Genomic DNA, 13,230 nt, shown 5'->3' with positions numbered 1-13,230 from the left:
CCCCCCGTCCCCCCTCGCTCAGCGCCTGCCCCCCCGTGCCCCCTCGCTCAGCCCCTGCCACCCCCCGTCCCCCCTCGCTCAGCGCCTGCCCCCCCGTGCCCCCCCGCTCAGCCCCTGCCACCCCCCCATCCCCCCTCGCTCAGCCCCTGCCACCCCCCGTCCCCCCTGCTCAGCGCAGGCCGCCCCCCACCCCCCGCCCTGCTCATACAGCGTGTTGCCCTGCCCCCTCGCTCAGCGCTGCTGCTGTCTCCCCAGGTGCTGAGGGTCCTGGAGAAGCGGGGCCCCAAGCCGGGCCCGGGCGCGGCGGACGACGCGAGCGCCGTGCGGAACAACACCTACCAGATGCTGACGCTGCTGGCGGAGGAGCGGGCGGGCGCCGGGGCGGGCGCGGGGCCCATCCTGCAGCTGGTGCTGGTGGAGAACCTGCTCGAGCGCCTCCTGCACTGGCACCTGCAGCGGGATGGCAGCGAGGAGCAGCGGGCGGAGCAGCTGAAGCTCTACGAGATGCTGATCAGCCAGAGCCACCAGCCCCTGCTGCGCCACCCGCCCGTGCGGCGCCCGCTGCTGCACCTGCTGAGCCTGTGCGCCGAGCCGGCCTCGCCCGCCCTGCAGACCAGCCTGGTGCTGCTGCTCAACCAGCTCTGCGGCTGTGTGGCCAAGGACCCGGCGCTGCTGGAGCAATTCTTCCACCAGCCCACGGAGCAGGGCCCCGGCGACCTGCTGCTCTTCTCCCTGCTCGTCCCCTTCATCCACCACGAGGGGCCCACGGGGCAGCAGGCCCGCGACGCCCTGCTGCTGCTGCTGGCCATGGCCGCCGGCAACCGCGCCGTGGCCACCTACATCACCGACAGCTCCTACTTCTGCCCGGTACGGGTCCCCCGCCGTCTGGGCGCCCGGGCTCCTTCCCGGCCGGGCCCGCCAGAGCCAGCGGGACGGGCCAGAGCCAGCGGGACGGGACGGCTCCAGGGGCTCCCTCCCGGCTAGAGCCAGCGGGACGGGACGGGCCGGACCCAGGGCTCCCCCCGACGGGAGCCAGCGGGACGGTACAGGCCGGCCCCAGGGCTCCCCCCCGGCCGGAGCCAGCGGGACGGGACGGGCCGGACCCAGGGCCTCCCTCCCGGCAAGAGCCAGTGGGACAGGCCGGGCCGGCCCCAGGGCTCCCCCCGGCCGGAGCCAGCGGGACAGGACGGGACGGCCCCAGGGGCTCTTCCCTGGCCGGAGCCAGCGGGACGGGCCGGCCCCGGGGCTGCCCCCCGGCCGGAGCCAGCGGGATGGGACGGGCCAGACCCAGGGCTCCCCCCCGGCTGGAGCCGACGGGACGGGACAGGATGGACCCAGGGCTCCCCCCGGCCGGAGCCAGCGGGACGGGCCAGGCCGGCCCCAGGGGCTCCCTCCCGGTTAGAGCCAGCGGGACGGGCCAGGCCGGCCCCAGGGTTCCCCCCCGGCCGGAGCCAGCGGGACGGGCCAGGCCGGCCCCAGGGTTCCCCCCCGGTTAGAGCCAGCGGGACGGTACAGGCCGGCCCCAGGGCTCCCCCCCAGCCGGAGCCAGCGGGACGGGACGGGCCGGACCCAGGGCCTCCCTCCCGGCAAGAGCCAGTGGGACAGGCCGGGCCGGCCCCAGGGCTCCCCCCGGCCGGAGCCAGCGGGACGGGCCAGCCCCAGGGCTCCCCCCGGCCGGAGCCAGCGGGACGGGCCAGCCCCAGGGCTCCCCCCGGCCGGAGCCAGCGGGACGGGCCAGCCCCAGGGCTCCCCCCGGCCGGAGCCAGCGGGACGGGACGGGCCGGCCCCAGGGGCTCCCTCCCGGCTAGAGCCAGCGGTACGGGACGGGCCGGCCCCAGGGGCTCCCTCCCGGCTAGAGCCAGCGGGACGGGACGGGCCGGCCCCAGGGCTCCCCCCGGCCGGAGCCAGCGGGACGGGACGGGACGGCCCCAGGGGCTCTTCCCTGGCGGGAGCCAGCGGGACGGGACGGGACGGCCCCAGGGGCTCTTCCCCGGACGGAGCCAATGGGACGGGACGGCCCCAGGGGCTCCCCCCGGCCAGAGGCAGCGGGACGGGACGGGACGGCCCCAGGGGCTCTTCCCTGGCGGGAGCCAGCGGGACGGGACGGGACGGCCCCAGGGGCTGCCAGCGGGACGGGGGCTTGTGCACGCTGTGGCTGTGGCTCCTGGCAGGGGCGCTCCGCAGGGGCTGGCAGGGCACCTCCAGCCCATCACCACAGCGTCAGTGCCCCCCGAGGCAGCCCGCGGAGGCCCACGGAGACGTGGCGACAGCCCAGGTCGAGGCCTGGCCCCCAGCCTCCTGCCCAGCTGTGTTCAGTGCGTCCCCCGCCTGGCAGCGTGTGGTGAGCCCGGCCCGAGTGGGGGATACACCACGGGGTCCAGCCGAGTGCCCAGCCTGGCCCCGAGCTCCCTGCTGGGCCAGAGTGGCAGGGTGCCAGTGTGTCCCTGCCCAGACGCTGGCCCTGGCCCTCTCCGCCTGCCTCCCCACGTACTGGGGGTAGCTGGCCCTGGTCTTGCAGGGAGGGAATGGGGGCACGGGGTGTTCTCTGGGGGGACGTATTGCTAGAGGGATGAGCAGGGATGGAGCCGGGACCCCTGGGTCCCATTCACAGCACTGCTGCCAGCTTGGAGAGTAACCTTGGGCAAGCCCTGTCCTTCTACAGAGCCTACCTGCCGCCGTGCCTCAGTTTCCCCGTCCCGGGGAGAGAGCGAGGCCTGGTCGGAGGGGGTGTGGGCTGGGGGAGCTGGCATTGAGCTGCGCTGGGCACTCGGGACCTGCCTGGGGGGTCCACACCCCCAACACGCCCCACTGAACTCCAGCTGCAGGGGAGCAAGAGGCTCAGACCCCCGGTGAGGGGCAGCTGCTCAGCGGCTGCGGGACTCGAGCTGGCCCCTTCCCCGGGCTGGGTGGGCTCTGTGGGGCAGGCAGCGTCTGGCACCTGGTGCCCCACTGCTGGGGCTCTCCCTAACCATCAGCCTTTTGCCGCTCCTGTGCCCCCAGGTCCTCGCCACGGGCCTCAGCGCCCTCTACTCCTCGCTGCCCCGCAAGATCGAGGTGCGGGCGGACGACTGGCACTGCCTGCGCCGCGAGGACTGGATGGGGGTGCCCGCGCTCGTCCTCTTCATGAACTCGCTGGAGTTCTGCAACGCCGTCATCCAGGTGGGCAGGCCGCAGCCCGCGGGCGCCCGCCTCAGCCCACCCTGCCCAGCACCGTGCCCGCCCCGAGATCCCCCGTCCTGCCCGGCCGAGGGCTCCCCAGCACCGTGCCCGCCCCGAGATCCCCCGTCCTGCCCGGCCGAGGGCTGCCCAGCACCGTGCCTGCCCCGAGATCCCCCGTCCTGCCTGGCCGAGGGGCACCGTGCCCGCCTCAGCCCGCCCTGCCCAGCACCGTGCTTGCCCCGAGATCCCCCGTCCTGCCTGGCCGAGGGGCACCGTGCCCGCCTCAGCCCACCCTGCCCAGCACCGTGCTTGCCCCGAGATCCCCCGTCCTGCCCGGCCGAGGGGCACCGTGCCCGCCTCAGCCCGCCCTGCCCAGCACCGTGCCCGCCCCGAGATCCCCCGTCCTGCCCGGCCGAGGGCTGCCCAGCACCGTGCCCGCCCCGAGATCCCCCATCCTGCCCGGCCGAGGGCTGCCCAGCACCGTGCCCGCCCCGAGATCCCCCGTCCTGCCCGGCCGAGGGGCACCGTGCCCGCCTCAGCCCGCCCTGCCCAGCACCGTGCCCGCCCCGAGATCCCCTGTCCTGCCTGGCCGAGGGCTGCCCAGCACCGTGCCCGCCCCGAGATCCCCTGTCCTGCCTGGCCGAGGGCTGCCCAGCACCGTGCCTGCCTCAGCCCGCCCTGCCCAGCACCGTGCCCGCCCCGAGATCCCCCGTCCTGCCTGGCTGAGGGGCACAGTGCCCGCCTCAGCCCGCCCTGCCCAGCACCGTGCCCGCCCCGAGATCCCCTGTCCTGCCTGGCCGAGGGGCACTGTGCCTGCCTCAGCCCGCCCTGCCCAGCACCGTGCCCGCCCCGAGATCCCCCGTCCTGCCTGGCCGAGGGGCACTGTGCCCGCCTCAGCCCGCCCTGCCCAGCACCGTGCCCGCCCCGAGAGCCCCCGTCCTGCCCGGCCGAGGGCTGCCCAGCACCGTGCCCGCCCCGAGATCCCCCGTCCTGCCCGGCCGAGGGGCACCGTGCCCGCCCCGAGAGCCCCCGTCCTGCCCGGCCGAGGGCTGCCCAGCACCGTGCCCGCCCCGAGAGCCCCCGTCCTGCCCGGCCGAGGGCTGCCCAGCACCGTGCCCGCCCCGAGATCCCCCGTCCTGCCTGGCCGAGGGGCACTGTGCCCGCCTCAGCCCGCCCTGCCCAGCACCGTGCCCGCCCCGAGAGCCCCCGTCCTGCCCGGCCGAGGGCTGCCCAGCACCGTGCCCGCCCCGAGATCCCCTGTCCTGCCTGGCCGAGGGGCACTGTGCCTGCCTCAGCCCGCCCTGCCCAGCACCGTGCCTGACCCGAGATCCCCCGTCCTGCCTGGCCGAGGGGCACCATGCCCACCTCAGCCCGCCCTGCCCAACACCGTGCCTGACCCGAGATCCCCCGTCCTGCCTGGCCGAGGGGCACTGTGCCTGCCTCAGCCCGCCCTGCCCAGCACCGTGCCCGCCCCGAGATCCCCCGTCCTGCCTGGCCGAGGGGCACAGTGCCTGCCCCGAGATCCCCCCTCCTGCCCGGCCGAGGGGCACCGTGCCCGCCTCAGCCAGCCCTGCCCAGCACCGTGTGGAGCGGAAGCTGTGGCCCAGATCGCAGTGTCTGGCTGCGCTGGGAGGGACCCAGACATCCTGCAGCCCCTGCTGTGGCCTGGAGCCTACTCTGAGCTCTGTGCTCCTGCAGGTTGCCCACCCGCTGGTGCAGAAGCAGCTGGTGGATTACGTCCATAACGGCTTCCTGGTGCCCGTGATGGGCCCGGCCCTGCACAAGGTAGGCCCAGAGCGGGGAGGGGACGCTGCTGGCATGGGGAATGCGCCCCCACTCTCGCCTCCCCCCGGCCTGGCTCAGCTGCTGCGGGTGTGTGTGGGGGGGAGTCTCCGGCGGCCGAGCCCTGTGGCTGAGTTGGGGGGTCTCTGGGGGCCGAGCCCTGTGGCTGAGTTGGGGGGTCTCTGGGGGCCGAGCCCTGCGGCTGAATTGGGGGGTCTCCAGCGGCCGAGCCCTGCGGCTGAGTTGGGGGGTCTCTGGGGGCCGAGCCCTGCGGCTGAGTTGGGGGATCCCCGGTGGCTGAGCCCTGTGGTGGGGGGTAGGTGTGTGTCCCCGGTGGCCGAGCTGTGTGGCCGGGGGTGATCCCCGGCGTTGAAGGGCCTGACGGTGCGGCTGTCCCGCAGACGGCGGTGGAGGAGCTGATGGCCAGCACGGCGTACCTGGAGCTGTTCCTGCGCAGCGTCAGCGACCCAGCCCTGCTCCAAACCTTCCTGCGCTTCATCCTGCTGCACCGGCACGACCACAGCACCATCCTCGACACGCTCGTCGCCCGCGTCGCCGCCAACTCCCGGGTACGGGCCCCAGCTCCCGGGGACGGGCCCAGCTCCCCCAGCTCCCGGGGACGGGCCCAGCTCCCCCAGCTCCCCGGGACGGGCCCCAGCTCCCCCAGCTCCCGGGGACGGGCCCCAGCTCCCCCAGCTCCCAGGTACGGGCCCAGCTCCCCCAGCTCCTGGGGACGGGCCCCAGCTCCCCCCAGCTCCCCCAGCTCCCGGGGACAGGCCCCAGCTCCCCCAGCTCCCGGGGACGGGCCCCAGCTCCCCCCAGCTCCCGGGGACAGGGTCCCAGCACCTCTCAGCTTCTGGGTACAGGCTCACAACTTCCCCCAGCTCCCAGGGACGGGCCCCAGCTCCCCCCAGCTCCTGGGGACGGGCCCCAGCTCCCCCAGCTCCTGGGGACGGGCCCCTGCCTTGCTCCCCGGGGTGGGCCCTGCCCTCCTCCCAGCTCCCTGCTTTGGGGTTCCATGGGCCTGACGCCCCGAGTGCTCAGCTCCCCCGGGGGACGTGCCGACGGGCAGGAGCTGGCCACGGTGCTGCCCCGCTGCTAGTGCCGGCAAGCGCCAGGAGCCCGCCATGCGGCCCAGCCCCCAACCCCTCCCTCTCTCCCCGCAGCTCTGCATGGTGTCTCTGAGTCTCTTCCGCACGCTGCTGAACCTGAACTGCGAGGACGTGATGCTGCAGCTGGTGCTCAGGTGACGCGGGCGGCGCGCTGCCTCCTGGCTTCCCGCTCGGTGCCTCGCTTTCCCTGGGTCTGCCGGGGGGGGTAGAGCGGAGGCTCTCCAGCAGCGCCATGGCCGAGGGCTGCCGGGGCTGCGGCTTGGCCCCGTGGGGAGCCCCAGTGCCGTGGCAGGGCCGCGGGCCCCCCTCGCTGTCGCTCCGGCTGCTTGGTCCCGGCCTGGCGGGGCAGCCTTCCCCAGAGCCCTTTGGGGTGCGCCTGCCCCCGCCCAGGCCTGGAGCCCCCGGGGGCGCGCAGGAGGGGGGAGGAGCTCGGCCCGGGGATGGGCAGCAGGCACAGCCAGTGCCCAGCGGCGTGGGGGCAGGGGGCCCTGGAGGGGAAGCGTGGAGCACAGCGCCCCCTAGCACCCGCTCCCGGCATGGCTCTGCCCGGGAACAGCGGGCTGAGGGCGGGCAGCTGGGTCCCTGCTGGGACGGCCTGGGGTGACCGGGCTGCCCGCTGCCCCCAGGTACCTGATCCCCTGCAGCCACGTCATGCTGAGCCAGAGGCGGGCGGTGAAGGACCTGGACATCTACGGCAAGACGGCCGCCAAGTTCCTGTCGCTGATCCCGCGCTGCTGCCGGGCCGAGGGCCTGCCCGCGCCCGACCGGGAGGAGCACGCCACCTGGGCCAAAGGTGGGCTGCCCCCGGGGCCCGCGGGCCCTTCCCGCGGAGCCGCCCGCCGCTGGGGGCCAGCAGCTCGGGGCCCTCGCCGTGGTCTCTGGGCTGCCCAAGCGGTGGCTGTTGGGGGCTGGCACATGGGAGTCAGGCCGGCGGGAGGTGCTGTCTGTCCTCACCTGGAGCCATGGGGGCATGTGCCCACCCGGGAGACGGGGGGCTGCTCGGGGCGTCCAGCCCTGGTGTGGCTGCCTGCTGGCCAGCCCAGCCGTGAGCCCCACGGGCAGGTCTCCATCGCCCCTGGGGGCCAGGCCTGCGGTAACGCCCCCTCTCGGCTCTCCCCCCCAGCCCAGCCGTGAGCCCCACGGGCAGGTCTCCATCCCCCCTGGGGGCCAGGCCTGCGGTAACGCCCCCTCTCGGCTTTCCCCCCGCAGCCCACGGGAGCCCCACGGGCAGGTCTCCATCCCCCCCCGGGGGCGGGGGCCAGGCCTGCGGTAACGCCCCCTCTCGGCTTTCCCCCCGCAGCCCACGGGAGCCCCACGGGCAGGTCTCCATCCCCCCCGGGGCCAGGCCTGCGGTAACGCCCCCTCTCGGCTCTCCCCCGCACCCCACGGGAGCCCCACGGGCAGGTCTCCATCGCCCCCCACGGGGCAGGGGCCAGGCCTGCGGTAACGCCCCCTCTCGGCTCTCCCCCCCGCAGCCCACGGGAGCCCCACGGGCAGGTCTCCATCCCCCCCCCCGGGGGCCAGGCCTGCGGTAACGCCCCCTCTCGGCTCTCCCCCCCGCAGCCCACGGGAGCCCCACGGGCAGGTCTCCATCCCCCCCCCCGGGGGCCAGGCCTGCGGTAACGCCCCCTCTCGGCTCTCCCCCCCAGCCCAGCGGTGAGCCCCACGGGCAGGTCTCCATCGCCCCTGGGGGCCAGGCCTGCGGTAACGCCCCCTCTCGGCTTTCCCCCCGCAGCCCACGGGAGCCCCACGGGCAGGTCTCCATCCCCCCCGGGGGCCAGGCCTGCGGTAACGCTCCCGCTCGGCTCTCCCCCCAGCCCAGCCGTGAGCCCCACGGGCAGGTCTCCATCCCCCCGGGGCGGGGGCCAGGCCTGCGGTAACGCCCCCTCTCGGCTCTCCCCCCGCAGCCCACGGGAGCCCCACCGTGGACACCTCCTCCGTGGTCACGGTGCCCAAGCCCTCCACGCCCTCCCGCCTCGCCTTCTTCATGCGCCAGCAGAGCGGCAGCTCGGAGGCGGGGAGCCCGGCCCCCCGCTCGCCCGGCCTGGCCACGCCCAGCGGGAGCCCCTGCCACCGCCCGGCCAGGTGGGAGGAGGTGGCGGAGCTGGACGGGAACTACCTGGAGTACCTGCGGGACGCTCAGCTCAGCGTGGAGCAGTGCGTGCTGGCCTGCCGCGTCTGGTCAGCCCCCTACGACGGGGAGCGCCCGGGCCCCGGCCCCCCCACCCCGCGCACTAAGAAGAGGGGCCTGCCGGAGGAGGGGGGCGGGGCCCCCGGGGCTCCCAGCAGCCGTGAGCCCAGCGCCGCCCCCCCCGTGCCCGACGTCGAGGACTCGGCCCCCCTCCTGAACGGGGCCCCCGGGGCGGAGCCGAGCCGGCCGGGCAGGCCAGACGGGGACGTGGCGGTGAAGAAGGTGCGCCGGGGCCCCCCCTCTGCCGGCTCGGAGCGGGAGCGGCTGAAGGCCCAGGCGGAGAACGGCTCCCCCAGCACCCCGGCCCCGGCCCCGGCCTGGGAGCAGCCGTCCGTGGACTCCCTGATCGACGAGCTGCTGGCCCAGGCGCCCGGCGAGCCCAACGGCTCCAGCTTGAGCATCGAGAGCTTCTCGCGGGAGCTGCGGGAGCTGGAGGCGGAGCTGCAGAGGGGGGCTGGGCAGTCGCCCGCCGGGCCCCTCTCCCGGGGGGAGCAGGAGGAGGCCGAGGAGAGGTTCTCCGAGCGCCCGGCTCCGCTCACCTCGGGGGGGCTCCCAACGCAGTCCCGGCCGCCGGAGCCCCTGGCCCAGCTTGTCAGTAGCCCCCTGCGCGCCCCGGGGCAGCCGCCCAGCCAGCCCTTCACAGGTGAGTGTGGGCGGGGCGGCGTCCCGGGGCCGGCGCCGGAGCCTGGCTAATGGCCTGCAATGGACCTGTCCCCTCTGGGGCCCAGGGCGGGGACTGGCTGGCTCAGGGGGGTGGGAAACGGGGGCACCCCAGTGGGCAGGGGCAGGCTGGTGCCCGGCAGGGGCTCGTGGGCAGGCAGGCAGGGGCTGGGGGAGGCAGGGAGTGGCTGGTGCCCAGCGGGCAGGGGGAGGCAGGGGCCTGGCGGGCGGGGGGAGGCGGGGGCCTGGTGGGCAGGTGTCACAGAGTTTGGGGGAGACCAGGCCCTGCACCCCTGGCTTCCTGCGATTCCCCAGGACTCTCAGCCAGCCAGTAAAGCAGAAGGTTTATTAGCTGACAGGAACACAGTCCCAGACAGGCCTTGCCGGTACACACAACAGGATCCCCTCAGTCAGGTCCATCTTGGGGGGTTCCAGGGGGGCCACAGCCCCATCGGGGCCCCTCTCCATTTCCCAGCCAGCTCCAAACTGAAACTCCCTCCAGCCATCTCCTTTCTGGCCTCTGCAACCTTCCCAGGCCAACGCTCCCCTCCCTGCTGCCTCACTGGCCCCCCATGGGATGCAGAGAAAACATTAACATTCCCACTTCCTCACACAGGGGCAGGCTGGGGCCCGGCGGGCAGGGGGCGGCAGGGAGAGGCTGGGGCCCGGCGGGCAGGGGGCGGCAGGGAGAGGCTGGGGCCCGGCGGGCAGGGGGCGGCAGGGACAGGCTGGGGCCCGGCGGGCAGGGGGTGGCAGGGAGAGGCTGGGGCCCGGCGGGCAGGGGGCAGCAGGGTCCCGGCGGGCAGGGGGTGGCAGGGGCAGGCTGGGGCCCGGCGGGCAGGGGGCAGCAGGGGCAGGCTGGGGCCCGGCGGGCAGGGAGAGGCCGGCGCCCGGGGGCAGGTCCTGGCTGACGCCGTGCCCCGCGCAGGTCCCTTCGTGGCCGTGCTGCTGGTGAAGCTGGAGAACATGGTGCAGAACTCGCTGTACGTGAACGTGCTGCTGACGGGGCTGGTGGCGCGACTCGCCTGCTACCCGCAGCCCCTGCTCCGCTCCTTCCTGCTCAACACCAACATGGTCTTCCAGCCCAGCGTCAAGTCCCTGCTGCAGGTACCGCCCGGGCACGGCCCCTGCCCGTCGTGGGCGCTCTCAGCCCAGGGCAGGGCAGTGACCCGCGGGTGGGGGGCGCCCGCATTGCTGGGGGGTCGCAGGGCTTCAGGCTGAGCCAGTGGGGAGCTGCAGGTTGTGGGGTCCCCGTACGCAGCCCCCTGCAGCCCAGCCTGGCACAAGCCTGGCCGGGGCCCCCTGCCTGGGCACTGAGCCGCCTGCCTTGCAGGTCCTGGGCTCGGTGAAGAACAAGATCGAGAGCTTCGCCGCCAGGCAGGACGACTTCCCCGCCCTGCTCTTCAAAGCCCGCAAGTACCTGCTCGCCCGCGGCCAGCTGGACTGGGCCGACGCCCCCAACGCCGCGCCGGCCCTGCGCCGCTCCGAGACGCTGGGTAGGGCCGGGGCCCGGGGGGAGGCAGGCGGGGGGCTGCCACCTGCTTCGGGCTTGCTCTGACCCCGGGCTGAGCCGGCCCACCCCTGTGGGCACAGGGGTCCCTGGTGTCACCGTTCGCCCGGCCCGGCGCCCTCTCCCGGCTCCCCCAGCCCGGCACCCCCGGCCCAGCGCCCTCTCCCGGCTCCCCCGGCCCCGCGCCCTCTCCCGGCACCCCCAGCCCGGCACCCCCGGCCCAGCGCCCTCTCCCGGCTCCCCCGGCCCCGCGCCCTCTCCCGGCACCCCCAGCCCAGCTCCTTTGGCCCGATGCCCTCTCCTGGCTCCCTGGCCCCGGCTCCCTGGGTCGGGCACCCCCAGCCCGATGCCACCGGCTCAGCGCCCTCGCCCAGCACCCGCTGCCCGACGCCCTCTCCCAGCTGCCCCGGCCTGACACCCTGTCCTGGCTCCCTGGGCCCAGCTCCCCCAGCCTGGCACCCACGGCTTGGCGCCCTCGCCCGGCTCCCCCCGGCCCAGCACCCTGGGTCCAGCACCCCCGGCCCGGCGCCCTCTCCCGACTCCCTGGGCCGGGCTCCCCCGGTTCAGCGTCCTCACCCAGCTCACCCAGCCCAGCTCCCCTGGCCCGGCTCCCCCGGCCTGACGCCCTCTCCTGGCTCCCCCAGCCTGGCACCCTCGCCCGGCTCCCCTGGCATCAGCCCCCTCCGGGTCACACTCGCTGGGGTCAGCCCCTCGGCTCCTCCCCCAGGGGCCAACCCTCGGAGCCCCCAGCCCCCGCGACACGCCGGGAGCCCCCTCAGCGAGTGCCCCTGGTGGGACCCGGCAGGAGACTTGTACCCAAAGGGAGCCAGGCACCCCCCAGCCTGACTCTGCAGTGACTCCGCCGGTGGGAACAGCAGGGGGCCGCCTGGGGGTCTGGACCCAGCGATTGAGTCCTGGGTTAGCGCCGGGTCGGATCAGAGCCCAGAGCCCCCCGGCCCCTCTGTAATCCCCCTCCAGGGGCGTGTCCAGCTGCCCCCGTGTCACTACCCCCTGGGAGCCAGGCCCCCCCCGCTCCCCCCCGCTCTCTGCCCCCCCCCCCGGAGCCAGGCCCGGCTCACCCCCCACTCTCTGCCCCCCCCCAGGAGCCGGGCCCGGCTCACCCCGCTCTCTGCCCCCCACCCCCGGAGCCAGGCCCGGCTCACCCCCCACTCTCTGCCCCCCCCCCAGGAGCCGGGCCCGGCTCACCCCGCTCTCTGCCCCCCCCCCCCGGAGCCAGGCCCGGCTCTCCCCCCACTCTCTGCCCCCCCGGAGCCGGGCCCGGCTCACCCCGCTCTCTGCCCCCCACCCCCGGAGCCAGGCCCGGCTCTCCCCCCGCTCTCTGCCCCCTCAGTAGCCGGGCCTGGCTCACCCCGCTCTCAGCCCCCCCCCCGGAGCCGGGCCCGGCTCACCCCGCTCTCTGCCCCCCCCCCCGGAGCCGGGCCCGGCTCACCCCGCTCTCTGCCCCCCCCGGGAGCCGGGCCCGGCTCACCCCGCTCTCGGGCCCCCCCCCCGGAGCCCGGCCCGGCTCTCCCCCCGCTCTCTGCCCCCTCAGTAGCCGGGCCTGGCTCACCCCGCTCTCTGCCCCCCCCCCGGCGCCGGGCCCGGCTCACCCCGCTCTCTGCCCCCCCCCGGAACCGGGCCCGGCTCACCCCGCTCTCTGCCCCCCCCCCCCGGAGCCGGGCCCGACTCACCCCCCACTCTCTGCCCCCCCCCCCAGGAGCCGGGCCCGGCTCACCCCGCTCTCTGCCCCCCAGTAGCCGGGCCTGGCTCACCCCGCTCTCGGCCCCCCCGGAGCCGGGCCCGGCTCACCCCGCTCTCTGCCCCCCACCCCCGGAGCCGGGCCCGGCTCACCCCGCTCTCTGCCCGCAGTGAAGAGCCGCAAGCCGTCCATCGGGGAGCTGATCCTGCGGCACACCCACAGCCCGACGCGGGCGCGGCAGGCGGCGCAGCTGGCGCTGCAGCAGGTGCGGGAGGCGCCGGCGGGCGCGGAGAAGCAGAGCGAGGCCCTGCGGGTGAGGAACGCCGTGTACTGCGCCGTCATCTTCAGCGAGTTCCTCAAGGAGCTGGCGGCCATCGCCCAGGCCCACGCCGTCACCTCGCCCTTCCTGCTGGAGCCCGAGGAGTGAGGGCGCCGCCGGCGCCGGCCCCGCTGGCCGGGACTCGCCCTTTTAACCTGCCCTCGGGACACGGACCTTAATTTATTGGGGGGGGCGGGGGGGCTGCGCTGCAGATAAAGGAGAGTGTCCCGCTGCCTGGCGAGTGTGTGCAGGGCCCCCGCCGCCTCCGGCCTGCCCCCCCGCTGCCCTGCCCCATGGGCTGCCCGCTGGCCCCACCACCCCGTCCTCTGCCCCATGGGCTGCCCGCTGGCCCCACCACCCCCTGCCCCATGGGCTGCCTGCTGGCCCCACCACCCCCTGCCCTCTGCCCCATGGGCTGCCCGCTGGCCCCACCACCCCCTGCCCTCTGCCCCATGGGCTGCCCGCTGGCCCCACCACCCCCTGCCCCATGGGCTGCCCGCTGGCCCCACCACCCCCTGCCCTCTGCCCCATGGGCTGCCCGCTGGCCCCACCACCCCCTGCCCTCTGCCCCATGGGCTGCCCGCTGGCCCCACCACCCCCTGCCCCATGGGCTGCCCGCTGGCCCCACCACCCCCTGCCCTCTGCCCCATGGGCTGCCCGCTGGCCCCACAACCCCCTGCCCCATGGGCTGCCCCCCGTCTACTCCCATGACCCCCCTGCCCTTCGGCTGCCCCCACAACCCCCTGCCTGGGGCCTGCCCCTACTCTACCCCCATGATCCCCTGCCCCGCAAAGGGCC

General features: G+C 76.1%; 1 protein-coding gene across 2 annotated transcripts in view; it reads left to right on the top strand.

The window, feature by feature from the left end:
- FHIP1B (FHF complex subunit HOOK interacting protein 1B) overlaps positions 1 to 12,643 on the top strand; it is a 34,546-nt gene extending 21,903 nt beyond the window's left edge. For both annotated transcript variants that reach the window (XM_045025064.1, XM_045025073.1), the window contains 10 exons: positions 256 to 867; positions 3,001 to 3,159; positions 4,858 to 4,944; positions 5,343 to 5,510; positions 6,108 to 6,187; positions 6,680 to 6,846; positions 7,961 to 8,887; positions 9,833 to 10,011; positions 10,238 to 10,400; positions 12,284 to 12,643. In XM_045025064.1, coding sequence (XP_044880999.1) covers positions 256 to 867; positions 3,001 to 3,159; positions 4,858 to 4,944; positions 5,343 to 5,510; positions 6,108 to 6,187; positions 6,680 to 6,846; positions 7,961 to 8,887; positions 9,833 to 10,011; positions 10,238 to 10,400; positions 12,284 to 12,540 — 2,799 coding nt within the window. In that variant the 3' untranslated portion in view covers positions 12,541 to 12,643. The remainder of the gene's footprint in view (positions 1 to 255; positions 868 to 3,000; positions 3,160 to 4,857; positions 4,945 to 5,342; positions 5,511 to 6,107; positions 6,188 to 6,679; positions 6,847 to 7,960; positions 8,888 to 9,832; positions 10,012 to 10,237; positions 10,401 to 12,283) is intronic.
- The last annotated feature ends 587 nt before the right edge of the window (positions 12,644 to 13,230 follow it).

Source organism: Mauremys mutica, chromosome 1, assembly GCF_020497125.1.
Source record: "Mauremys mutica isolate MM-2020 ecotype Southern chromosome 1, ASM2049712v1, whole genome shotgun sequence".
Classification (NCBI taxonomy): domain Eukaryota; kingdom Metazoa; phylum Chordata; order Testudines; family Geoemydidae; genus Mauremys; species Mauremys mutica.
Note: the sequence above shows the minus strand (reverse complement) of the source record. Positions and strands in the feature narration are given on the sequence as shown.